General features: G+C 40.3%; 1 protein-coding gene across 2 annotated transcripts; it reads right to left on the reverse strand.

Annotated features, from left to right (window-relative positions):
* Positions 1–10643: 10643 nt before the first annotated feature.
* On the reverse strand, positions 10644–22504 carry LOC125448561 (probable G-protein coupled receptor 139). 2 transcript variants are annotated; one of them, XM_059641332.1, is made up of 2 exons: positions 22200–22504; positions 10644–13426 (listed from the first exon to the last, which is right to left on the reverse strand). In XM_059641332.1, exons 1-2 carry the CDS (start codon positions 22459–22461, stop codon positions 12963–12965), a joined length of 726 nt encoding a protein of 241 aa, XP_059497315.1. In that variant the 5' UTR covers positions 22462–22504; the 3' UTR covers positions 10644–12962. The 2 variants fall into 2 exon arrangements, with proteins under 2 accessions (XP_059497315.1, XP_048379903.1); XM_048523946.2 differs by having other exon boundaries at positions 10644–13858.
* Between the last annotated feature and the right edge of the window lie 3573 nt (positions 22505–26077).

Below are 26077 nucleotides of genomic sequence, written 5' to 3' on the forward strand. Positions count from 1 at the left end.
CTGGAAATCCATCCCTGATAACATTTTGGGTTGACCCACAGCAAGAGGACAGCAGCATTTCAAGACGACAGTTCACCTCTACCTTTCAATTGTAACTAGGGACAGGCATTGAATCCTGGCCAGTTGGCAATGCCTACATCCCACACTTGAACGAAAAATAAAACAAACCCATCAATATTGGATATTCGCAGTTCGCATCACGAAGCTGAAAACTAAAACGCACGCAATTTCTTTCTATCAACTGGAATTGGCACTATCCCATTGGTAAACTGCCAATTGGTCTTTTCATGAGCTTTGCCTGGGATGTCACTGATGCTGGTGATGAATGGGGCCAAGCAAGTCAGGATATCCATAAATATGAATCATGAGGACAACAACAATATGTAGGAATGATGTGTCGAGAGGCAAACATAGAGATGAGCACACATCACATAATCTCCAGTCCAGGTGACTCTTAGATCACGGAACATCCAGGGTTTGAAAGATGGATTACCTATGAACATGGCGTCAATCTATCCCAGATCCTTCGCAGTTACATGGGCAGAGACTGAAATATTTTCAACATCAAAAATTTGAGAAACAAAAACAGACTTTCCTCTAAATGTTCAGTAGATCTGGGAGAATCTGTGAAAAAAAAATAGAATTAATCTTTCGGGTCTCATCACCATTACTCAAAAGGGTCTGTTCTGAGAATCCCTGGACCCGAAACATTATTTTTGTTTTCCTTCACAGAGGCTGCTAGACTTTCTGACCTTTTGCAGCAACATGTTACTATTCATCAGTATGAACATCCACAGATCTTTCTGTTTTGAAAGACATATTTCTCTGTTTGTTTCTACCTCCTTATGCTATTATCTTGTACATGTATTTTCCTTTCAGTTTTCAGTTCTCTTTCCATAATTTTCGGTTTTTTTCTTCTGAGTAAATGTAAACTGAAATCTGTTTCGGCTTTTATCTCTCTACTTCTTATTCTGTCTGTGTCACTCTTTTACTCTTCAATCACTTTGCAGCATTGTCCTCCAAAGATTCTCTCTGATTTTCTTTCAGTCTGCTTCCCTTTTTATCTGTTCACCTGTTTTTCTTTGTTACTTCCCGTCTGACTCTCATTCTGTCGCCACTGTGTTTATGGATGCCTTTCTCTCTCTCTCTCTCTCTGTCTCTCTCTCTCTCTCTCTCTCTCTCTCTCTCTGTGTCATTCTGTCCTCCTGTGTGATTGTCAAACAGTGATTCCTGACAATCCCCCCATTCCCACACTGCCGTCCAAGCCCCACCACTGATACGATCCTGCTATCTCTTCCATTCTAAGTTGTGAAGTGGAGGAAACTAGCCATTGAGTGATCCGTTTCAATTTCACAACTGCTGGACTTCCTTTGACAGTATCAGAGCTTCATGTGAGAGGATTCTGTTTGCATGGAGTAAAAAAAAATGTGCATACATTCAGGGCAATTGAGCTTCTGTGGAGTCCAATTATGTTCATGTAAATATGTCTGTGTCCATTTAGTGGGACTGAGAAAATCTGTTAATTGAGACGGAGTTTCAAGAACGTGTTGGTGTAGTTACATCGAGCATGAGTGCATTTCCTTCAAGAATGAGTGAGTTGCCGCTGAATGTGAGTCACTTTCTCTCAAGTACAGATAGATCTCTTTTATGTGTGAGTGGGTTTTCAATTGATGTGCGTTTTCATTCAATGCAAATGCATTTCAATCAAGCGTGTGTGTTGTCACTGAGTGCGAGCAGGTTTTCATTCATTGCGATTTGGGGTTCATTGATTTGAGAATGAACTTCCATTGTTTCAGTAAGTTATTATCCAGTGTGCGCTCACTTTGACAATTAATGAATTTCTATTGAGTGCAGGTGAATTTACATAGTGTAAGTGATTGCGATTCCATAGCAATTGGATTAGTTCATATTAAATGTGATTGGGTTTCTGTCAAATATCAGTATATTCCCATTAGTTGTCAGTATGCATCTTCGAGTTTTGGGTGAGATGTCATGAAGTATGAAAAAGTGTCCATTGAGTGCAAGCAAGTGTCCATTAAACAAGTGTTCATGTTTATTGAGTGACTTTGTATGCAGAGAAAATGTGTTTCCATTGATACTTTGACTCCCCATTCATCGAAATGTTTCATTCGAATTTCCATCCTGTTTCTATTGCCCTGATATGAGTGGAATAGAGGAAACTTACTTATGATAATTTGACTGCACTTATTTCAAATCTCAAATCCTATCTGTGTTTAAACCCTAAGTATTCGTTAAATCATGCATCCTAAATTTGCATCTTCACACCAAAAAAAAAGCAACAACAGAGACATCATCTGAAGACAGGATTTGCACTTCAGTGAATTTTAATCTGTTATAACCAGCTCCACACTCGCAAATTTCACAATTCTCGGGAGTTCTCTGGCCTGAACTGTCATGGATAAATAAGAATGGCACTTTGTGGGTTTGCCTTATCAGATTCAGTTGACTGACATTTTGAATGTGAATATAATAGATTCAGTGAGGAAGCAGTTGTAGAAATCTGCACTGAGCGTATGACACTGAGAAACTCATTTGTGGAACTTCAGAGGCATATAATATTTTATTCCACCTACGAAACGATCATCTTCCACTTTATTGAGAGTGCATCAAAGCAACTGCAAAGGAATTCTGTTGACTGAAAATTTTTTAAAAATGTCGTCAATATTCCACACTGATCGGACAATTTGATTGTTGAGTCATGCTGGAAGGATCGAGAATGAAGCGGTTATTACAAAAAAAAGGAAATTGGCAAGAAAACATTGACATCTCAGGATGTAAGTACCAAAAGTACAGATGATTTGAAATATCCTAGGTAACTGAGGCAATGCTGCACCTAAAGACGGATTTCATAATTCCACAAGTTGCAGGCAGGGACTTCAAGTGTGAGGTTACATTCTGTCACCTCGGGAACTTGAAATCACCTCCTGTCATTAGCACTTACTTCGCGAATGATAAATACTGTGTACTGGTCTGTTTATGTTTTCGATGTCATAATTGTTTTTGTATCGTCTCATTGTCCAATGTAGTGATTGTTTCGTGTATCATACCATTGTGTGATGTAAAATTGGTTCATGAATTATGCACTTGATAAGGTTTAAACAGCGAGGACTGTCCACTGCTCAGGGAGGATCGTTTACAAGACTCTGCATTCTGTGCTAAATTGAGTACAGTCATGGACTACGGCTTGTTAGTTGCTTTGTAATAAAGGATTTGTGTTTTCCTTTCTAAACAGGTCAGTGTCTTGTTATTGCATCAAGTCCGTGAGGGTCTCTGAAAACTAGCCAAACACATGGTTCCAGGCCTTTCTGAGAAAATGATCCATGCTGACCATGAAACTCACTTAGCTGGACCCAATTCCCCATATTTGTTCCATATCCCTCTAAAGCATTCCCATCCATGCCCGTATCCAAATTTTTCTTCAGTGTTGCTTTTATACCTGCATCAACCACTTTCTCTGATAGTCCATTTTCTGTGTGCACCAGCCTCTGAGTGAAGAAGTTGCCCCTCAATTTGTTTTTAAATTTTTCCTCGTTCACCTGAAACCTATGCCCTTTCGATTTCAATTCAGCATTCCTGGTGAAAAGCCTATGTGCATTCATTATATCTATGCCCTGTTGAATTTTATACACAGCCATGCAATCAGCTGTCATTCTCCTTCGTTCTAAGGAATTATATATTATCCTTTCTAAGCTCTCCTATTTAACTCTGGGCTAATAGTCCAGGCAAAATACCCTTAAATGTTCTTTGCACACTTTTCAGCTTAATTACTTTTTTGCTATAAAAGGGCGATCAAAACCGTGTGCACTTCACCAAGAGTAATAAGAAAACAATAGATTTCTAATCAAGAATTCCGCATGAAGTGACTGAAGTACTTCAGTTGAAAATCATAGCTCTTTCTTGTTTCTTAACATCATTGCAGCTAGATAGGTCTTGATTGATACTTATCTCAAGGCAATTTATGCTTCATAACAGCCGTTCTGAAACATTAATCATTTCTGAAGACCTTCCAGCTCACTTTACAAGCATCATGCAAAGCTGTACTGAGCAAACTGCTCTGAAAACTCCGTAAATATATTTCAACTCGAGAGAACGTAAACAGACAGAAAGTAATTCAGATAATTTTAAGACTTTCAACAGCATTTAGCATAAAACCTCAACGACTTTAATAAATCGACCAATCCTTAAATCCTTTTAAAAAGTCTGTGTCAAAATCATAATACTCACATCAAAAAAGTGAAGAACATCTCTTCCTTTCATCGGAGAAGGGGAGCAGGAGTAGGCAATTCATCTCCTTAAAATTGTCACATGGTTCGAGGGATAATCTTTGGCCTAAATCTATTTTCCAACTTTGGATTCATATCTAAAAACCTCTGCTCAATAACAATAATAATAATGATACTCAAAATAACTTCAAACCACCTGACATTTTCAACTTAAAATTAACAACAGATTCAGCTCTTTCTGGAAAAGAGCTTCAAACACCTCCTGTCATGTGTGTATATAAATGCTGACTAAATTCTCTCCTGAATGGCCTGTCCATAATTCTAAGGCTGTGTCCGCTAGAGACTTAAATTCGTGCGCTTAATTTCGATTTATTTACCACGCTTTTTTTCCTGTTAATACCTTTCAGAGTGCAATCAGATCGCAATTTAGATTCTACAATCCAGAAAGCACAGGCCTAATTTGAATAATATCTCCTCGTAGCAAGCATTAAAGTCCACATGTCATTCTGTAATTTCTTGTGTTACTTCAGCCCTGAAGTCATATCCTATGATGTAGAATACTCTGCTGCTGTGGCTGCTGAAACAGTCAATTCCTCATTTCTGTGAGAAAAAGTTATTCGCAAATTTGTTTGTTTTCGAAGAAAAGAAATGCCGAGTATGAGCTTGATAATGGTTATTGGGTCATGCAGGAGGTCTATCGTTGATTGAATATCTTGTAATTGCTCATTCTATCCCTGTCCTCTTTCATTCAATGGCTCTTGTTGTTAATAGTCCGTTAATCCGTTTCTCTGTGTGGAACTTTACAAAACCCTCAGGAAAAGGTTGAGGAAGAAATCAGACAGGGAGCATTCTAAAACTCTGAAATGGTTTCACAGATTTTGCTACATTTTGCAAGATATACTGGCAGGCTGGCCAGAAAGCTGGAGTGAGGGACAAGGTAACTTGGCACGAGGTTAATATAGCTTAAGATCAAATATTTGATTCCAGTGATCATTAGTTTCTCAGTTGGTTATGAGCCAGATGAGTAAGGCTTTAGTTCTGTACAGTCCATCAGCTTAATGCCAGCAGTATAGCCTTCTATCCTTTAGAAAGCCCTTGCTAAGTTAAATATAAATGCAAATGGAAGGCGATGCTGTTGGAGTATCAGTGTTGATGGATCACTGCACCTTTGCTGAGTCAGTATTGAACATACACTTCACTCTCAGACGGCTAGTTCTGTCAATGAGTAAGTGCTTCAATGAAGAGGTGAACAATGTTCAGCAATGAAGAACTGCATTGCTAACTGGTGAATGCGAAGGGAACGATGTATAATTATGGAATCATTATTAAGGAAACACTGAGTTATCTGAGGGCCAGTAATAAACGGACAAAGCCAGGTGCACTTCGAAGAGAATGTAACAAATCACAGAGTGTTTGTCTCTGAGGAAATTGTTGGCAGCAATGCATTATTCATGAATCAGTGCTGAATCAATGTGTCACCATTGGTGTTTTAAAGCTGCGGAAGGCAAGAAAGTTTAGACGGCCCACTTCAAAATTATACGAAAATGGCCTTTCTTAATATTCATATCTGGCTGAGCTGGAGAAGATCTGAACTCCGAGGAGCTGGACCAGATTTTGTCCGCTTTCCACACTTTGTTCGGCATTTGATGACTAAAATGGCGCCGCATCAAATGCAGCTCCTGAAGTGGGAAAAATCATACAAACCAGAGTTCGTTTTCCAGCTCCACACAACAATTTTGTGCCCCACGAATCTTTCATATTGTTCAAACCACATCAGAAGATCTCTGATGCTGAATAACTTCGTGACCACTCCCAACTCTGTCAGGAATGAGAACATGACCACATAGTGTATGTACTTGACGTTTGGCACTCATACAACACTGCTGCGCCATGCTGCCGCATAGACTGACCCATTACTGCAAGATACACCACAGAGTCCATCGTCTCAGATCGAATCACATCATCCTGCAAAACTAATGACGACTCACAAATGTAGACCGACTGCAGATGATATGTGTGATTGATCTAATCCAGTGCCAGGATGGTTGGAAGGTGAAACATTCAGGAAAGCCAGTGCGCGCCAACTCTACTTTGCATGGACAGAATCTTCGCATTCTTGGAGGCCGTCGTCAGTCTGAGAAGGGACTTAATCTACTGGAAAGAGTGCAACATGTTGATTCTCACAAGCACAATATATACTGAATGTGGCCATCTGGAAGAGCATGGCTTGCTCAAATGCAGTCAACACGGCTTTGTGAGGGGAAAGTCATGCCCCACAAACCTTATCGAGTTCTTTGAGGATGTGACTAGAAACGTTGATGACGGTTGTGCTGTCGATGTGGTGTATATGGACTTCAGTCAGGCATTTGATAAGGTTTCCCATGGTAGGCTCATTCAGAAGGTCAGGAAGAATGGTATACAGGGGAACTTAGCTGCTTGGATACAGAATTGACTGGCCAACAGAAGACAGCGAGTGGTAGTAGAAGGAAAATATTCTGCCTGAAAGTCAGTGGTGAGTGGTGTTCCACAGGGCTCTGTTCTTGGGCCTCTACTGTTTGAAATTTTTATTAATGACTTGGATGAGGGGATTGAAGGATGGGTCAGCAAGTTTGCAGACGACACGAAGGATGGAGGTGTCATTGACAGTATAGAGGGGTGTTGTGGGCTGCAACGGGACATTGACAGGATGCGGAGATAGGCTGAGACGTGGCGGATGAAGTTCAATCTGGATAAATGCGAGGTGATGCATTTTGGAAGGTCGAATTTGAAAGCTGAGTACAGGATTAAGGATAGGATTCTTGGCAGTGTGGAGGAACAGAGGGATCTTGGCGTGCAGATACATAGATCCCTTAAAATGGCCACCCAAGTGGACAGGGTTGTTAAGAAAGCATATGGTGTTTTGGCTTTCATTAACGGGGGATTGAGTTTAAGAGTCGTGAGATCTTGTTGCAGCTCTATAAAACTTTGGTTAGACCGCACTTGGAATACTGCGTCCAGTTCTGGTCGCCCTTTAATGGGAAAGATGTGGATGCTTTGGAGAGGGTTCAGAGGAGGTTTACCAGGATGCTGCCTGGACTGGAGGGCTTATCTTATGAAGAGAGGTTGACTGAGCTCGGTCTCTTTTCATTGGAGAAAAGGAGGAGGAGAGGGGACCTAATTGAGGCATACAAGATAATGAGAGGCATAGATAGAGTTCATGGGCAGAGACTATTTCTTAGGGCAGAAATGGCTAACACGAGGGGTCATAGTTTTAAGCTGGTTGGAGGAAAGTATAGAGGGGTTGTCAGAGGCGGGTTCTTTACACAGAGAATTGTGAGAACATGGAATGCGTTGCCAGCAGCAGTTGTGGAAGCATGGTCATTGGGGTCATTTAAGAAACTGCTGGACATGCATATGGTCACAGAAATTTGAGGGTGCATACATCAGGATCAATGGTCGGCACAATCTCGTGGGCTGAAGGGCCTGTTCTGTGCTGTACTGTTCTATGTTTATGTTCTATGGTCTGTGCTGCCTTCAGTCAGTACAAGAGTTGTCAAGCACAATTGTTTTATCGTATTGCTTCATGCTGATGATTTAAGACGTACTTCAAGATACTCTGTGAGTCTAACCTGTGTCAACCCCTCAAACCTGAATGATACAGTGCGTTATGAAACAGTTATTGGAACTCTTGCTACACAATGACCTTCCTTCTTCAGGACGCATGTCCAGGGTTATGAAAGGAGGGATTGTTCTTTTTTTCAAACCGAAAAGATGGAAATGCTTCTTCACATAACAAGAACTTCCTGGTCACATTCTCACTGGGACTTCTGCAGGAGAAACAGCCACACAACGCTTCAGCGAAGTAGTGGGCTGGGGACCATGAAATCTGACCGTTACCAGTCATACGCACCGTGATGGGTGTTGACGTGTGCAGTGAAAATGCACTGCATATAAAAGGTTGAGAGATGATGCATGCAGCATGTTGTGTATATAGGACTGTGGACTTGGCATTATCATGAATATGATGATAGATTTGGCAATAGTTGTTCAGAGTTGAAATTATTCTCAGAATGAATGTAAGAGCATTCGTTTCAAACACATGATCTTTCCCCATGATCCTTTCAGGTCATGGCTGATAAATTCCAGGACTCATCTCCAAATGACCGATGGCAACATTGGCACAACCTCCACTGGGATGCTACATTCTCATCAACTCTTCCTGATTGGCTTTTCGCAGGGATGACGTCTTCTGATATAACAAGGTGTGGAGCTGGAAGAAACCAGCAGGCCAGACAGCACCACAGGAGGAGGAAAGCTGAAATTTCAGGCTTGGACCTTTTTTTGGAAATGGTGGCGGCAAGGTGGGCCCTGTAATAAAAGAGAGGGGGAGCGGTAATAGAAGGTGGATAGTGGAGCAGATGGGCCACATTACTGGATGTCCAGATGAACATCTGTTTGATGTGAACGTTTTTGGGAGCTGGGAATTAGGTGATCAGGGAGGTGGACGGGCAGGCATAGCACCTCCTAGGTTTGTAGGAAAAGGTGCCGAGTGTGGTGATGTTAGTGGGGAGTGTGGAGCGGATGAGGGATTCACGGGCAGGAGTGGTCAATGCGGAAGGTAGATCAGGGTGGGGACGGAAATATATCCTTCATACTGAGGTCAGATTACTGGTGGCAGAATTGGCAGAGAATAATGCGTTGAATCTGGATGTTAATGTGTTGATACGTGATGATAATGGGAAATCTGCCTTCATTTTTATGTGGGGAGGGATTGTGAGGTCTGTGGTGCAGGAAATGCAAGAGGTACTGTTGTCGGCCTTTTTGACAACTGGGCCTTGGCTTGGGCTGGGGGGGAGGGGTGGCTTTGGCTGTAGTGTTGGCAATTGCATTACTTGAAAAACTAGGACATCCGGGATGTCTGGGATTGGAACGCCACACATTGGGACCACATGCAGTGTAGGTGAAGGAATTGGGAATAGGGGATAGCATTCTTGCAGGAAGTTGGGTGAGAGGATGGAAAGTCTCAATAGCTGTGGGAGTCAGTGGGCTTGAAATAGATATCAGTTCCAATGTGGTTACCAGAGATGGAGACAGAAAGCTCCAGGGAGGAGAGAGAAGTCTCAGAGATGGTCCAGGTGAATTTGATTTTGGGGTGAAAGGTGTTAGTAAAATTGATGAACTGTTTCATTTGGAGCACGAGGCGACAGTGATACAATCATCACTTAAATGGAGGAAGAGGTGGCGGGGTAATGAGAACATTGTTATGGAAGAAAGACTGTTTCATATATCCTACAAAGAGGCAGACACAGCTTTGGCCCATGTGGGTGTCTGTGATTTACCCTTTCATTTGTCGGAAGTGGGAGGTGTTGAAGGAGAAGTTGCTAAGGGTAAGGACAAGTTTGATTATTTAGGTAAGAGTGTTGGTGAAGAGAGAAGGATTGGGGCTGTGGGAGAGTAAGAAGCTGAGACCTATGAGGCCATCTGCATCGGGAAAGCAAGCAGACAGGATTGGAAGCCTATGGTGAAGATGAGGTGTTGAGATCCAAGGAATTCGCCGTTCAAATCCCATTTCTAGAACACTGCTGCCCACAACTCGTCCACTCTCATCACCTGTTCACACAACTGCAGACGTTTTCCATGCAATCGGAGAAGGCTCAACATTTGCGCAGTTCTCACCTCCCTCCTTAGTACCTGAAGCCACAGACACATTTCCAAGTCACGCAGCAACTTGCCTGCAGTACATTCAATTAGATTCATCGAACAGTTCAGGAATATCAGGGATGATTTACATCAGTAATGAAAATTGCACAACAACTTTGAAATCAACCCCCTTTTTTCAGAAAGCAACAAAATTGTAATTTTGATCTTGTGAAGTTTTACAGTTAGTCTATCTGGCAACAGAATTGTAACATTTGTCAATGTCTTTGTCATTCTCCATGCATTCCTGTTTACACTCAACAGCAACCCGCTTGAGTCCTTGGCCATGATTCTGTCCTCTTTTCTATTCATGCAAACTCGTCTTTCAGAAACTCTGCTTCCTTTGCAAAGAGATGTAGTCCCACCTCGTGGAAACCTAATTATGTTTCTACTTGAACATCCCTGAGGAAATCCAATTCCCTGCCCTACTTCCAATGAACCTACTTCCAGGAGCCCCCTCCCCTCCTCTCCCAAAGTCAATGAGAGATTAATGGATAGCGTGTGTACTACAGCCAATTGCACTCTAACACCAGTTTTAAATAGTTAGTAAGAGGGAGAGCACCACTGAGATAGTGTCTTGGATCACAAAGTGTAGACATGTCGTACTTTTGCATTCGATTAAATGTTGCTAATAAAAGACTTGAAAACAGTAATTTGTTTAAATGTGCATGTTTATTAAGTAAGAGAAAAAAAAAACAAGTGAAAAGAAAACAATAACCTCAATGCAATTTTTTCCCTTCTGGACCCCTCGAATGATGTCCCATTTGGAGGCTCAGTTTCACTCCTGAACCCATTCACAATCCAGTGCTGAGTGAACACCAATAACTTGCATCAAAACTCTCCCTTTCATACAATGTAATAACCAAAAAGTACAGAAAACAAACAGTCTTATTGTGCCAGCTTCTCCGTGTATAGGAATGTCTTCTGGCCTGACTCCACGTGATGCAGCTATCGAAGATCATCATCAATTTTAGCCAATCCTGAACAGGCGGTTTGAAATGAGAAAGCCAGAAGACAAGGAACTGAGAAGGAAGTTTGTCTGAAAGGTTGATAATTGCTTGGCCCACAACACTCCGTCAACCATGAAGAAGCAATTATCTGGCCCACAACTCATATACGGGTTCAGCTTTTCCTCAATATCAATTGAATTAATTTCTGCCATCTGACGCAGTCAATGAGTCGACAAGTTGTGTGACCCTCTTCATTGTACATTTTAATCTCTCAGGCTGGCCGGCTCAGCTGCAGAAATGCTATCCACCTGAACTATAAAGCAGTTTTAGTAAGTAAATGTCCTCTCATTCTTCATGACGAAGTGAACAGGAGTGACACTGAGTTCGATACCCCAGAATTGTGTTTCATCTGGATCGTTGCTGCCATTGGAAAATGGGGATTACATTTTGTACCCTGTGCCTGGTTTGAAAAACAAGATAACTGGATAGCATCTGAGTCGAGAGAATCAGACAAGAAAGAGCAGGAAAGACAACTCGTGCTGATTTTGCTCAAAGTGAGTTTTGGGTGGAATCAACATTTGTAACTGCACTCAGCTCATTTGCCAGTTGCAGTATCAAAACTATGTATTGCATAAGGCATTACAAAACAGCAGTGATTGTCCCCATCAAACCTTGATATTGAAATTTACAGAAGAAAATAAAATAGGACCCTCTTTCAAGTTCTTTTGCCTTTTGTTGCGTCAAAGACCTGTTTCACTTGAAAAGTGATTAAGAAACAGATTGCTTGACATTTCAGCATGCCAAAACTTTATTTATTGACTGAATTTTATACCATACCCCGTGTGAAACATATTCTTCTGTCACTCTTCAATTCTCAGTTTTACTCAATCTGATGTTTGTGAGCAGCATGCGCCAATATCTTGCAGTTTTAGTCACTTCTGTTTTTCATCCCGAATTCCTACCAGATTTTGAATCATATGGAATGTTTCTGCATGGTTTTCAAGGTGCCAAAACGAGCATACCCTGCAAACTTTCTGCATGTTTATTTCACCATCGCTTGAACCTTTTAAACTGTCTGCTTTTACTGTCTCTCCTGTTGAGGAAGGCTAACCAGGCGATGGGGTTGTTAAACATTATCAGGGATTAAACATCTTTCCATATTGTGGTGATAAGATGTTGCTTAAATTCCAATGTCTTAGATGCAGAAGGTTGTGTGCTTCTTCTGTTTTGCTCCACTTGCAGTTATCCTGTCTAATATGGTGATTGTTAGCTGGCGAGGTTTCTGATGATCCTTTCCATTTTGAGCCTGATTGCTTGAGTGTGACGGGAAATGGCATCGACTGACTGACAACTGCATTGTCCTTTGGCTCGAGAATTGTCACCATTTATACCCATGCACCAAGGGGATTGAACCGTGCATCACCTACAATATCATGAGGAATAAAGAATTCCGCAAATTCTCAAAAACAAATGAAATGGAAAGATATAATTCGTAATCTGCCATTGGTCATGTGAACCTGGCCTTCCAATCATTAATTAAGCACGAACCAAATGCAATGGTGAAAGAAAGTTTGACCAGGCCATCTCAGAATTCTCCAAGTACAGAAGGAATTTATCCTACCCCCAACAGTCGATCATTCTGAGTGACAGAAGCTCTAGTTCTACTTATACTCATCTTGATCAATAGATTACAATTCTCTTACCTGTATAATGGGCAAAAGATCACAGAAATCTTCCCATGTGTGCATAGAGTCTCAGGATATTCACCCATCAAATACCTTAGAGAACAATTATGTCCAGAGACCACAACAAGATGGCCAGTGCCAGCTTTGTTTCCTAACTTACTTTGCACAGGCTAAGTTGTTACTCCCCTTGATAGCCATGTGCGACATTTCCTCATTCCTATCCCAAGGTGATTGAGCATTACTTTATTACTTCAATGGCAATGAGGATCAGGCCTTAAACCCCACTGCACAACTACGTTGGTGAAAATTTCCTGACTTTTTAACGAAAACAAATTTTGAGTTACCTATATGCGAAATGCGAAGTAAAATCAAAAAATTCTCAATATACTCAATTTTGAATAGTTACATCATCGGTTGGCTTGGAATTTTAAAGTAAATAAGTACAGTAGAACGTTCTTCAAATGCTTTCTGAACAGTTTCTGTGTCACAACATAAATACAAGTATTTGTGCAACAGCTCAGAAGCTGCAGCATGAAGCCAATATCTCGCCAAAATCGATGAAGCCATACAGTGTACCCCAATAACCTTATTCGCTGCCATAACGTAGAAACCAACAATGTTGACCACAATAGGATAAAATTAGCAGAGATTAAGAAGAGTAATGTTATGGATCTTCTTCTATTCTCCATCTCAGCGTCTCTGACATTCCTTAAATTGCTCTGATTGCGAAGTCTCTTGCGGACATTGGATTTCAACAAAATGTGTTTTGCTGTCAATGCGTTCAGCAGTAGGATGAGGACAAACGGGATAATTGGAGTAACAATGTAATGAACAAACTCGATGGAGCCCCATACTAAAGAGAACCGAACACCTGCTGATACATAACAAAACCAGGGTTCTTTATGAAGGCGGTACAAAGGTGTAAACATAAAATACCAGAAAATATTCTTTAAACCACTCAAAACAGCCATTGATACGAGAACTACAGACGCTGTTCTTTCAGTGCAGTATATGCTTTTCAGCTTTCTGCAGCAAAGTACGACAAAACGATCAAAGGTGAAAGCAACAGTGAACCAGACAGAGCAATCAACAGCTGTGTATAGCAGGACAGCATGGACATTGCACAAAGGGACAGATTTAATGAAAATAAACTGTTTCTTAAAAACAGTTGGAATATGTCTCAACATCAGATCCAGGATAACAACGAGAAAATCTGCCACTGACATGGCCACCAGGTAATGAGTAATACATCCGGAGAGACCACACTTTCCACGAGACAGGATGACAATTGTTACAATGTTAACTGTAGAAAAGAGAATATGAGTGAACATTAGATCGCAGCATGCAATTAAAATTCCCATTATGACTGACGTGTATTTTGTGGTGTCATAGAGTCGTACAGCTGTACAGCATGGAAGCAGATCCTTTGATTCAAACTTGCTAATGCCAATCAGATATCCGATATGCATCTCATGCCATTTCCAGCATTTTGCCCACATCCGTCTGAACCCTTCTTATTCATATTCAAATTCAGATGCGTTTCAAATTATTGCAATTACACCAGCCTCCATCACTTCTTCTTGCAATTCCTTCCCACCACGCAACAACCTCTGTGTGACTATGCCCTTCAGTTTTGGAGTCACATAACCTGGTAAAATGATATTGGCTAGTCACCCTACACATGCCTCGCACATTTTCCGAAACTTCTATGAAGTCACCGTTCAGCATCCAACACCACAGGGAAACTTGCCTCAGGATATTCCACCTCTCCGTAGAGCTCAAACTATCCAACGCTAGCAAGATCGTTTATATCATTTCTGAACGCTTTCACGGTTCATAATATCTTTCCTGTAGCAGGGAGAATAGAATGGCAGTGTTCAAAAATTGGCCTTCCTAATGTCCTATGGAGCAGCAAAATTGCATCCCAAATTCTATTCTCCATGCACTGGCCAATGGAGGCAAGCGAATCTAATGTTGTCTTCACTATCCTGTCTACTGGTGAACCACATTTCAAAGAACTAAGACCCTGCATTCCAAAATCTAGTTGTTCAGAAGTAGCCCCAAGGACGTTTTCATTAAGTATATGAATTCATCAAAAGATGGATTGAAATTTCCATTCCTGAAACAACAGACATGACAGACTGTGATAGGTTAGAAATCAAGTGTATTACATTACAAAGTGTATTGCACAAAATATTTAAGCAGACATTTCAGTGGGATTCTCTTATCTGTCATTTTACTCCATGCTTTTAGAAACGGTAAGATCAATGTTACTTCCAGTTCCGCCAGAGGATGATCTACATGAAGGACGAATAAATCGGATTTCCCTTTCTATGGAAATTGCATGATGTACAGACAGTACAAGTTTTTGTTTCAGGTTTTCAGAGTACCCAGAATTTTGACCTTTTGGACATGTTGTGTGTGAGAATAAACTTAAGTATCTCTCATATTTTATATTCAGCACAGAATTGGATTATATGAAAATCAGAATGAAATGAACAATGAAACAAATTCTCGTAATTATCAATAACACAACGTTCAACAAGTGACCCCCTTCTGGTTGTACTCCCTTGATTAATTGCAAATGTTTACGTCTGGATATTGACAATGCTTGAAAAGTTGGATGCACCCGGCCGATTATGTATTTCCAAATTGTTCTGATTCAACTTTCTCATGATCACCAAATCCCTACAGAATGTCAAGCTGCAGAGTGATCACGGATCTCGATGTACTATTCACATAGTTTTCAACCCACGGGTGTAAAAAGGCACACTGAAACAACATTTCAACAAACAACATCTGGTACTTAGTTGCTGGAAGTGATGATGTGTCCTATACAAACAGTTATCCAGGAAAACTGAGGCAGCCAGGTCCTTCTCTATGAGGCTTTGTTTTTATTCCCTTTCACGAGATTGAAACAATGCAGTTACCTGCAAATTAGTCGGTCAACATGGCACATTAAAATACAACCTTACAAATAATGCAAACAGTAACCTTCTTTAAAATTAATACACTGAGGAATTGAAATAAATAGAACTGACCACTTACTTTGTCAGTTACATTTATATTACGTGAAACTTTTTTTTTCTCATTTACTTTGAATTCCCACCTGTTCTTTCATCTCATCCGAAATACGTTTCACTCAGGTAGAGTTTAATCACCCATTGGATCAAATGAACTTGAGGCTTGAAGTAATAAATGATGATTGTCACTGATGAAAATGTGTCTGTGACAGGTGAGTCTTACCCTTGAATCAGAGCTCAAGATCGAACCACAACAGTCCTTAGTACAGATGTTGAGGTACATTCTAATCAATATGTTATAAAACTGTCAACTAAAACACAGCTCTGTTGGTGCAGAAGAAGTAGCACAAACCATTAACAAGAGTAATTCACTTTTCGGAAGGGGGAGTTAAGAATATTCTATTTGCATGGTGTCGCATCAAAACGTCCAGCTAAATTTATGACCCATCTCGGGAACAGGTGTGGTAAGAGCATGGGACTCCAAAGACCGGACTCATCGGTGGAAACATTCAACACTCCACAACAATAATCTTCCTAAATTAAGTAATTTTAAAATAAACATAAGCTATTTTACTCAGGAATCTCATTGAAAACCTCTGGAGCTGGTGGGAATTAAAATTTACAGCCCGGGCATTGGCACGCTACCATTCCACGAGTGTGTGAATGTTGTAACGTCCTAAATTAGTTAATGACGGTTGAAAAAGCTATTTCAACGGATTCCTAGACAACTTACAATGCTAACAAGACCACCTGTTTTATCAAGCAATAGACTAGGTTGGAAAGTGTATTGTCGCAACCAGGCGTTTGATATGAATTGAAACTTGGCATTCTACTGGGCCGTCATTCTGACTAATCCTTTACGGAGAGGTGCTTTTCAGGCTTCCAGGCAATGCCGTGTCTCACAACCTAACTTTAAAAATATGCAAAAGAAGATTTTAGCTCGTACGTTTTCGGAGAATCTGTCATGTTATACAGTTGGAGTTCAGATGTGTTAGCAATGGAGAGATAACAATTTTTGTTTTTTTTTTAGTTTTGACGACTGCACTGGTTGAAGCCACAAAATTATTTTGGTACAGATTTAGTGTAAATGCAGTGGAACACATTGAACAGGCCCATCTGCCTCACACACCTACATCCTGACAAGACAGTTCTGCCAATTACTTCTCAAAGCTTATGGGGTATTCAGTGTAATTCATAGTCACATGGAACGTACGCTGTGCTTAATCTCCGGGAAAAAGAAAAGAAAACAAAACATCAATCAACCATTTTGGCCCAGACAGTGTGTGATGCTGAAGATAGCAGCACTGAAGGAGCTCGGTGCCTTATAGATCGAATAACAGATCTATGGGAAAACATTTGGCCTTGTGGTGTCTAAAATAAGTGAATAGATTGGAGAAGTATTGATTACATTCCTGACAAAATACACATCGAGCGGCAAATTTGATTGTGAAGCTGATATGTTCAAGGCCATAGGGAAATTATAGATATACTTTTTCTCATGAATGTGTGCCTGATGAATGCGGGAATAGACTTAAAGTGACTAACAAAAATAACTGAATTGCATTGTATAGAAATCTGTCGTCTGCAATAACACTTTTTTCTTTCAGCAATCACTGCTTAACAAATATCAGACTCAAATGTGGAATCTAAAAAACATCCAATTCCTTACATGTACAATCTGTTGATCTCAGAATGAATGTAACGTTCAGGAGCTTTAAAGTTTGAGTGCACACATTATTAAACGGTCATCTCAGTTTTACTATTTTTGAATAGGAATATGAAATGTTTTACTCAGTCAGATTTGCATGGAAGATGACACAAAGTCTAAGGCAGACGAATCATGGTACTCTCACTGAACGATGAATGCAAAGACCCGGGGAATGTTTTCAGAGCCTGGATTCGAATCCTGTCACAGCAGATAGAGGAATTTTAACTCAATACAAATGTAGAATCAAGAGTCAAACGATGACTGTGAAATGATTGCCAAAAGAAACCAAACTGCCTTGGGAATGCCCTTTAGGGAAGAAAACTGCCATTCTTACCTGGTCTGGCTCTCAAACTGAGACAATCTCATCGATAAATGATGCTAGTTTAAACAAGAGGAATAACATCACGTAGTCTAAAACAAGATCGCAACGTCAACAGTAGGATGAGATGGTGAATATTCAGAATTTTGTCTCAACTTCTGCAGTGCTACTGTTGTCTTCAAATACGCCAAATACCTACTTCTTATCACTGAATATGAAAAAAAACACTTTGAGCGGTGACAATAGCAGCTTCCCACCAGTAGTGAATGTTTGTTTCATTGTGCGACAATGTGATGTTTTCCATTATGTTGCATTTGTTATTTAAGCTAGAAGCATAGGCTCAACATGAAGGATTCAGCTTAACAATTACGGTTAACCTAGTTTGAGTAATTAACATAAAATCGCATCTAATATGCTATTTACTTACTTCAGTCATGTGGATAGTTTGTCTCTATTGCCATGTTAAAGCCAATGGCATTGGTTCATTGTCTGCAGATACATTGAATGACTCTCCTTCTCAACCTCTTTCTCAATCTGAGACGTGATGATACTCATGTAAAAGCATCACCAGCCCTTCCTCTCTAATGAGATTGCATCCCTGTATGCTGAAGTATATGAACTTCACGCAATAAAGGAGAAGCTCTCAAAAAGCTTGTTATTTCAAATAAACGCGATGGAGTGTAACCTGGTGTGCTCTAACTTCTAACTTTGTCCACCCCATTCCAATACCTACCCGTTCACATGATGAATTGATATCTGAGATTGAGAATGTGTAAAGAGTGCAACGATTGGTGTTTGCACAAGGAGGAATAAAGGATAAAACTGAATATTACAGTAGCAGTGGCAGCAGTATAGAGCTGCACAATTGCATTGTGGAAAAATGTAATCTGTGCCCAAAGAAAATTGGCAAACAATAGTTTACAAGCTGAATTGATTGGAAAGCGTAGCAGGAATTACGAAACTGAAGAACAGTCAAAGGCCAAATCTGTTGTCTGAAACATATTGTTCAGAGTTTTAGAGTTAGCATGTCAAAAGGAACTAGTAAATGATTCTCAAGTATTGCCTTCTATCTTCAACTAGCACACTAACAAACGAAAAATGTAAGTATATTAGCCAATTTCCAGTATGAATTTGAATTAACTTAAATTAGCCACAGATTTCTTACATTATTCTCAAACGTAAAAATGTTCCACTGCTACCAATGATTATTTTGTGGTCTATTGTTCACAATTTATCCCATTTTAACAGTGCTTTTTAAGTCTAATTTCTGCTCATCGGGGAGATTTTGCACTCACGTAATACCACCCATTCGGACAGTTGTGTTCTGATTCAATAGTATTCAAACTGAGAATGCTACTGCTGCCACATAATTGGGATTCCTGAAATACTGACAAAACTCATGTGAGATCGTCAACTTGTAAGAAATAAAAACAATACTGGTTTGTTGAGGTCCTCGAGCCCACTCTCCAGTCAGTCAGGTGATAAGCTGATTGCCTGCTCCTCTTCTCCACTTTCCTGTTCTTTCCAGTAATCCTGGATCCCCCTATAGATTTAGTTCAGTCTTCATTATACATATGGTCTCCCTCCACTCCGTATAACATCCACGGTTGTCTGTGGCAATGTGTTCCAGTATCAAGCGACCTATCATAATTCTTCTCCCTGTCCTGGAATAACTCAGGATACTTTCTGCCTTTGGCATAGCTGGCTTCCAACACCATGAGATAAATTAAAACACAGTACACGAGAAAGTAATGGATAGTTTTTGTCTTGGAAAGAAATGAAAATGTGATGCATATAAAGTAAAATAAATGTTAACTTTAGCAGCCAATTACATTGCAGTCACGGAACAGTGGTGAGGTCTCCTCTTGTATTATCTGCAAGAAAATCGCCCCATGAAAATGTGTTCTCCTTCTGCTCCTGTGTTCTTAAAGCTACGCCAATTTTAATAGAGTACAGACTGAGTGGAAACAGTCCCTGAAGCCCACCAAGTCCACACTGAATCTAAGTGCATCTCACCCAGATACATTGCCTGTAACGCACCTCATCTGCACATCCCTGACCACTAGAGCAATCTCGCATGGCCAACCCACCATAACCTGCACTGTGGGAGGAATGCAGGACGATACAGGGAGAATGCACTAACTCCACAAAGGCAGCTACCTCAGGCCTGGAATCGAACTGGCGTCCTTGAGGTTGTAAAGTAGCAGTGCTAACCACTGTGCCAACGGACTGCCCATCGAATGAAAAAAAAGCTGAACAGTGGAGAAAAGTGTACTTGCCTGTAAAATGTTTGTTCGCACACCCACTGTTCCATTGTTAACTGAGCAGCACTTTAAACTCTTGCACCCATGTGTCAGAAAAAAAAAACAACAACAAAGAAACTGGGAATACTGGAGATCTGAAACAAAAAAATGGCATACATTTCTGGAGATACACAACAATTCAGACAGCAGAGAGAGAAACAGCGTCCCAGCGATCCCAGACGATTCAGAATCCATTATCTGAAAAGCAAATATTCTGATAGAAGTTTCAGAGTTTGGATAACAAAGATATCACTTTATAGAGAAACAAAATTTTTATATAACCTGCCATTATCTTCAGATGCAAGTGCAAAGAAGAAATGTTCAGCAAATCATCAAATTCTGGCATGTACTGGAAGTAAGTGACATAATCCGCAGATGTTTTTTGCCGTTCATACTCACAAAAAAAAACCCGTTTCTCCTGCTATTAGTAATTACTTTTGGCATGTCTATTCATAATTTAGCCTGTTTCTAGCATGATGTCTCACTCTATCGCTTCTCAAGAGCGAGACGGTGCACTGACTGAACACGAGCAATTGGGATTATTATATTCTGACTGAATGCAACTTTATCTATTAACACTGCTGTTATCATTTCAGCAGAATTCCTGTAATACTATCAAAAATCCGTAAACACCATACAACAATAGGACATTAGAATAGGACTAGCTTCTTGGATACCTGGTACTGCTCCATCTTTCAGCAGGATGACAGTTGATCCCATATTCCTCATGTCTAATTTTTCTGTCCTTTTCATACATACCTTCACTGATAACTAACATTTCTACCTCAGCCTTTAACATATACACGAACTCTCGCTACCCCACATTGCATCTATGGCATTCTGTGGCATGAAGTTCCAAAATGAAGGGGCTTCTCATCCGACTTCTCCCTGTTGGGAAAAGCTCAGTGTGTTTCCCACATATGGTATAGATGACGTCCATCACCACTGGAAGCGTCAAAGGTTAATATAGTAGACATAGAAGGACAACTCTTACCTGGGAGAAAAAGATTGTGACGCATGTAAGGTAAAAATAAATTTTAACTTTAACAGACAATTACATTTCAGCCCTCAACCAGTGACAAAATGTCATCCAGCATTAAATGTGATGAAGTTACTCAGTGAAGATCTCCTTTCTGCGTGGGAATCGCCTCCCACACTGATTCTGGCTTAAACAAACATGTGAGAATATAATTGGAAAGCCAGCTGTACAGTGAAGAGCCAGGGTGCATGTCCTCCGTCTTTACCAGATTTCAGTCTCTCTTCCTTGACTAACTGCACAACACTTTATCTAATCTGGCCATGTGTCAGTAAAACAAAGAACTACAACTGCTGGGGATCTGAGACAAAAAAACAAGACATACATCTCTGGAGAAACAAAACCAGTGTGGCAACTTCTGCAGATAGAGAAACAGAATTACTGTTTTGAGATCAATGGCGCCAAAAGTGTCGTGTGCATGAACGTGAATCACAAAAATCACGTCAATGTAAACAGTAGCATTGTGTTAGCTTCAGACAAGTGTCAAAGTAACTTTGTGTATCAAAATTTGAACATTAATATAATGTTATTTGAGTAATGTGGGTACGGAAATTAAATGTTTTGATGAATGGAATTTTGTGAAGTCATCTAAGTGGAAGGGTGCACAAGGCTGTGCAAAAAAAGCTCGTCAGGATGCAACAATCATAGAGCAGAGAGCACAAAACTATACAACACACGCACTGACCCTTTGGCCCAAGATGTTGTATTGCACATGACACCAAACTAAACTCATCCTTTCTGCCTGTCATTCGTCCATATCCCTCAATTACCTGCGTATTTATGCGCTCATGTAAAATTCCGTTAAATGCCCCATGCCATTGGCAGCGCGTTACCGACTCCTATTGCTCTCTGTGTGAAAAAAAAAACTTGCTCCATATCTGCGTTGAACTCCCCCTTCCTGGCTCAAATACATGCCCTTCATATTAGACATTTCAACTCTATGGAAGATAGATTCTGACTGTGGCATAACTTCTGTTTATGCAGCAGATGCGCTGGACCTAAGCTGGAAATGAGAAAAAAAAAGTGCTGGTGGCAGTGGATTGATCAGCAAGAGAATTTGGCATATCATTTCAGTGCCAAAGCTCATTCAAAGTCATCAACTGTTTCTTTACAGTTCAACATTTGGAGAGATATTTGATTTTTTCATTTTTCGAAGAACAAAGACAAATGTTGTGACTTTTCATTGTGAAATGACAAGTACAGAAAAATACGTAAGAATGGGTTAGAATCTATGTAGGTGGACGCAGAAACTCACCGGCAAGACCAACAATAGCCAGGATGGGGTAGTAAACTGCTTGAATTACCCGAAGCATATATTTGATTCGACTTTTTAAAGGCAATTCATTGTATCCTGTTGAAAGATGAGAAAGTGCCGAGCTGAGAGTCCTGTTCATTGTTGCAACATGCCATTTAGGTTTCTTAAGATCCTGATTGACTTGTGTTGCAGTCCAATCTATTGTTTTTCGTGGCTGAATCATGGTTATAATATCCCAATCAATCTTCAGTCTCTGCACCATTGCTGACCCATTGAAATCAAAATTGCCTCTCACTCAACCCCATTTAATCATCGTAACTTTGGGGGCAGAATTTCGAATGACTATTGGTTATATATTGAAGGGCAACGTTCATCAAAACAACAGTAATTCCTCCAGGGACAAAATTAGTCAGCATCAATTACAGTCAGTAAATACATCATTTCACATAACGCTTTTAAAGCACATCCTGCTTGATACACACTCTCTCTCTCACACACACACACACACACATACACACACACACACACACACACACACACACACACACACACACACACACACACACACACACAAGCACACACAGACAAGATGAAGTTTGTTTGGGTTTTACAGGAGTGGATTAATGAACAAACTGGCACGATGCATAATTTTGCAGTCCACTTTAACTTTACATTAATATTTACATTAATAGTAGATGCACAATTACGTGCAAACATTACATAGTTAACAGAAAATGAAATCAATAAGCAGACATTTTACAACCATTTTAAAAACCAATCTTCCACAAATTCAGAGCGTGTGAACTTCATAGAATAAGAGATGAAATGTTTCTTTTAATGAACGTTAGTATCTAAGTTATACCCAGCGTGAATCTTTATTCGAAGTTTATGTAGTTTGCTTTTTTCTTCATGACTTAGCAGAATGTAATGAGGGTGATTTTTAATTTAAAGTTCTGAATTTCACTTTCAAAATTCATTTTTTAGAAAATGGGCGTCACTGAAAAGCGTTTATTGTCCATTGGTAATTGACATTGAAGTGAAAAAGCAATGACCGAGTGTTACTGGTGCAAGATTAATCTAGAGAGCCAAGTAACGTTCTGACAAGAGCATATTAGAACTTAGAACACAGAACACAGACCAGAGAACAGTACAGCACAGTACAGGCCATTCAGCACACAATATTGTCCAATTATTTTTCCCTACCCTACGGCCGATCTAAAATCCACCTCTACCTTATACGATCATCCATATGCCTGCCTTATAGCCACTTGAATACCCCTGATGAGGCCCATTATACGACCCCCCTCTGGCAATGCATTCCAAGCCCCTACCACTTTTTGAGTGCAGAACCTTTCTCTCACGTCTCCCCTATAAGTACCTCCAATCACTGTAAAGCTATGCCGTCTCATAATAGCTCCTTCCAACCAAGGCAAATATCCCGGGTTGTCCACTCTATCTATGCCTCTGATAATTTTGTTCACCTCTATCAAGTCACCACTCATTCCTGCTCGTTCTGAAAAGATCAGCCCCAGTTCACTTAACCATTTATCTAAAGACCTTTGCTCCATTCCAGGAAACATCCTGGTAAATCTTCTCTGTGGTCGAACCAGGTTTATTCAAAGCTGGAGAATAACTTCACGGCTCTTGAACTCAATTCCTCTATTAATAAAAGCTCACACACCATACAATTCTTAACAACTCCATCCACCTGTCTCGCAGCTTTCAGGGAACTGTGGACATGAACCCCAAGATCCATCTGCTCCTCCTCATTTCCAAAAATCTTTTGGTTAACCCGGAGAAATATACATTAAGCCTGTATTCTGCTTTCAAATTTGCCCTTCCAAAATGAATCACCTCATTTTTTTTTGATTAAACACCATCTGCCCCTTCTGAGCCCAGCTCTGCATCCTGTCAATGTCTCATTGTAACCGAGAACAGACCGCCACACTATTCACAACTTGACCCATCCTTGCATTGTCCTTGAAATTACTAATCCATCTTTCAGTCCGTCATCCAAATCATTTACAAAACTCACAAAAAGAAGACGACCCAGAACAGCTCCTGTGGTACACCACTCGGAGCCGAAATTACATCATAGAATTTGAATTCAATAAAATTTGTAATTAAGAATCAAACTGAAGTATTGTGGATTGGTGGGAATAAAAACAAAATAAATCCACCCATCTTCCTGACGCCTTTTAGGAAATGATTCTATCATCCTTACTTACAGGTGACACGATCTCAAAGCACTGTTGTTGACGCTTAATTTCTTTAAGGGCCAATGAAAGCAGATATTAAATTATGGTCGAGCCTGGTGCCCTTTCCACACTCAGCTGCCCGTGATATCCAACGGGGCGAATCATGTTTATTTCTCAGCCTCTACTCAGTGATAAATGTTTCGTAAGCCTCGATGTAAGGACATTCTCTTCTTTTTGTTTTTTAGTAACAAATCAAAGATATTTGGAAATTATGGTCAATAATTTCGTTCATTTTCCTTTGTAGTCCCCAACAGATCCTCCTTCTGAACTTTACTGAAGTTGTTGTCACAACGAGATTCATAACAAATGGATCCTCTCCCTCCTGCTTCAATATACTTTCAAGCCATTCCGAGATATCCCTCACCCTGTCACAATATGTGCATGAAACAGATCAAATAGAACTTTCCAAAAATTGTCACAGGTAGCAAGATAGGAAGCTAATATTGTCCAGAATGTGTACAAGAAAATTACCTTTCTTAGCCATTGAAACGTATACAAAGGCTCGGAGGTTATGTTGGAATATACATAACACTGTCTAGCTATGGACTGTAACACTGTGTATTTTTCATATCACTGCATGGGAGGAAATATGGTGTTGTTTTACAACACGTCATGGAATATTTATCTGGAATGTGCACAGGTAGGTATGTTGAAAGGTTGGGCAATGGGAGCTTTCTTTGCTTGGAGCATTAAACTTTGAGAATAGACATAATGGAGAAGCATGATATTGTAAGCAGCATACCCAAGTTAGACGGGGTTGCATTCATGAGTTAGCTGTATTAATCATCAGAGGTCATGGATCTAAGGTAAATGTCTCAGGAGAGTTCATAGTTTTAATAAGTCCACATTGACTGTCTGAATAGTATTCCAGCCAGACCTACCTCCTCCCATTCATATGTAACGACACATTCCCCATTACAAATCCAATGAAATTTGCACATTTGTGTTCTAGAAGTGATCAAAGCACACAAAGGAATTCTATGACCTATGGGAAGAATGTGTAAACTCTGCACATCAGTCGTCCAAGGTTGGAATCTACATGCATTTCTGGTGAAGTGAAGCAGCAGTGGTAACCACTGAGCCCTTGTACAGTCCAAAATTGTTTCAATCCAATGATGGTGTGTGTCTAGAATCCATTGCCTGTAAAGGTGGTTATTTTAGCATAGGATAATACGAATAAATGTTGGGAAAGTCAGTGTGAAAGAAGGTCTTTAGCATTATTGATCACTGGGGCAAGTTAGAACATAGAACATAGAACAGTACAGCACAGAACAGGCCCTTCAGCCCACAATGTTGTGCCGACCATTGATCCTCATGTATGCACCCTCAAATTTCTGTGACCATATGCATGTCCAGCAGTCTCTTAAATGACCGCAATGACCTTGCTTCCACAACTGCTGCTGGCAACGCATTCCATGCTCTCACAACTCTCTGCGTAAAGAACCTGCCTCTGACATCCCCTCTATACTCTCCACCAACCAGCTTAAAACTATGACCCCTCGTGCTAGCCATTTCTGCCCTGGGAAATAGTCTCTGGCTATCAACTCTATCTATGCCTCTCATTATCTTGTATACCTCAATTAGGTCCCCTCTCCTCCTCCTTTTCTCCAATGAAAAGAG

The sequence above is a fragment of the Stegostoma tigrinum genome, chromosome 41 (assembly GCF_030684315.1).
Source record: "Stegostoma tigrinum isolate sSteTig4 chromosome 41, sSteTig4.hap1, whole genome shotgun sequence".
NCBI classification, from domain to species: domain Eukaryota; kingdom Metazoa; phylum Chordata; class Chondrichthyes; order Orectolobiformes; family Stegostomatidae; genus Stegostoma; species Stegostoma tigrinum.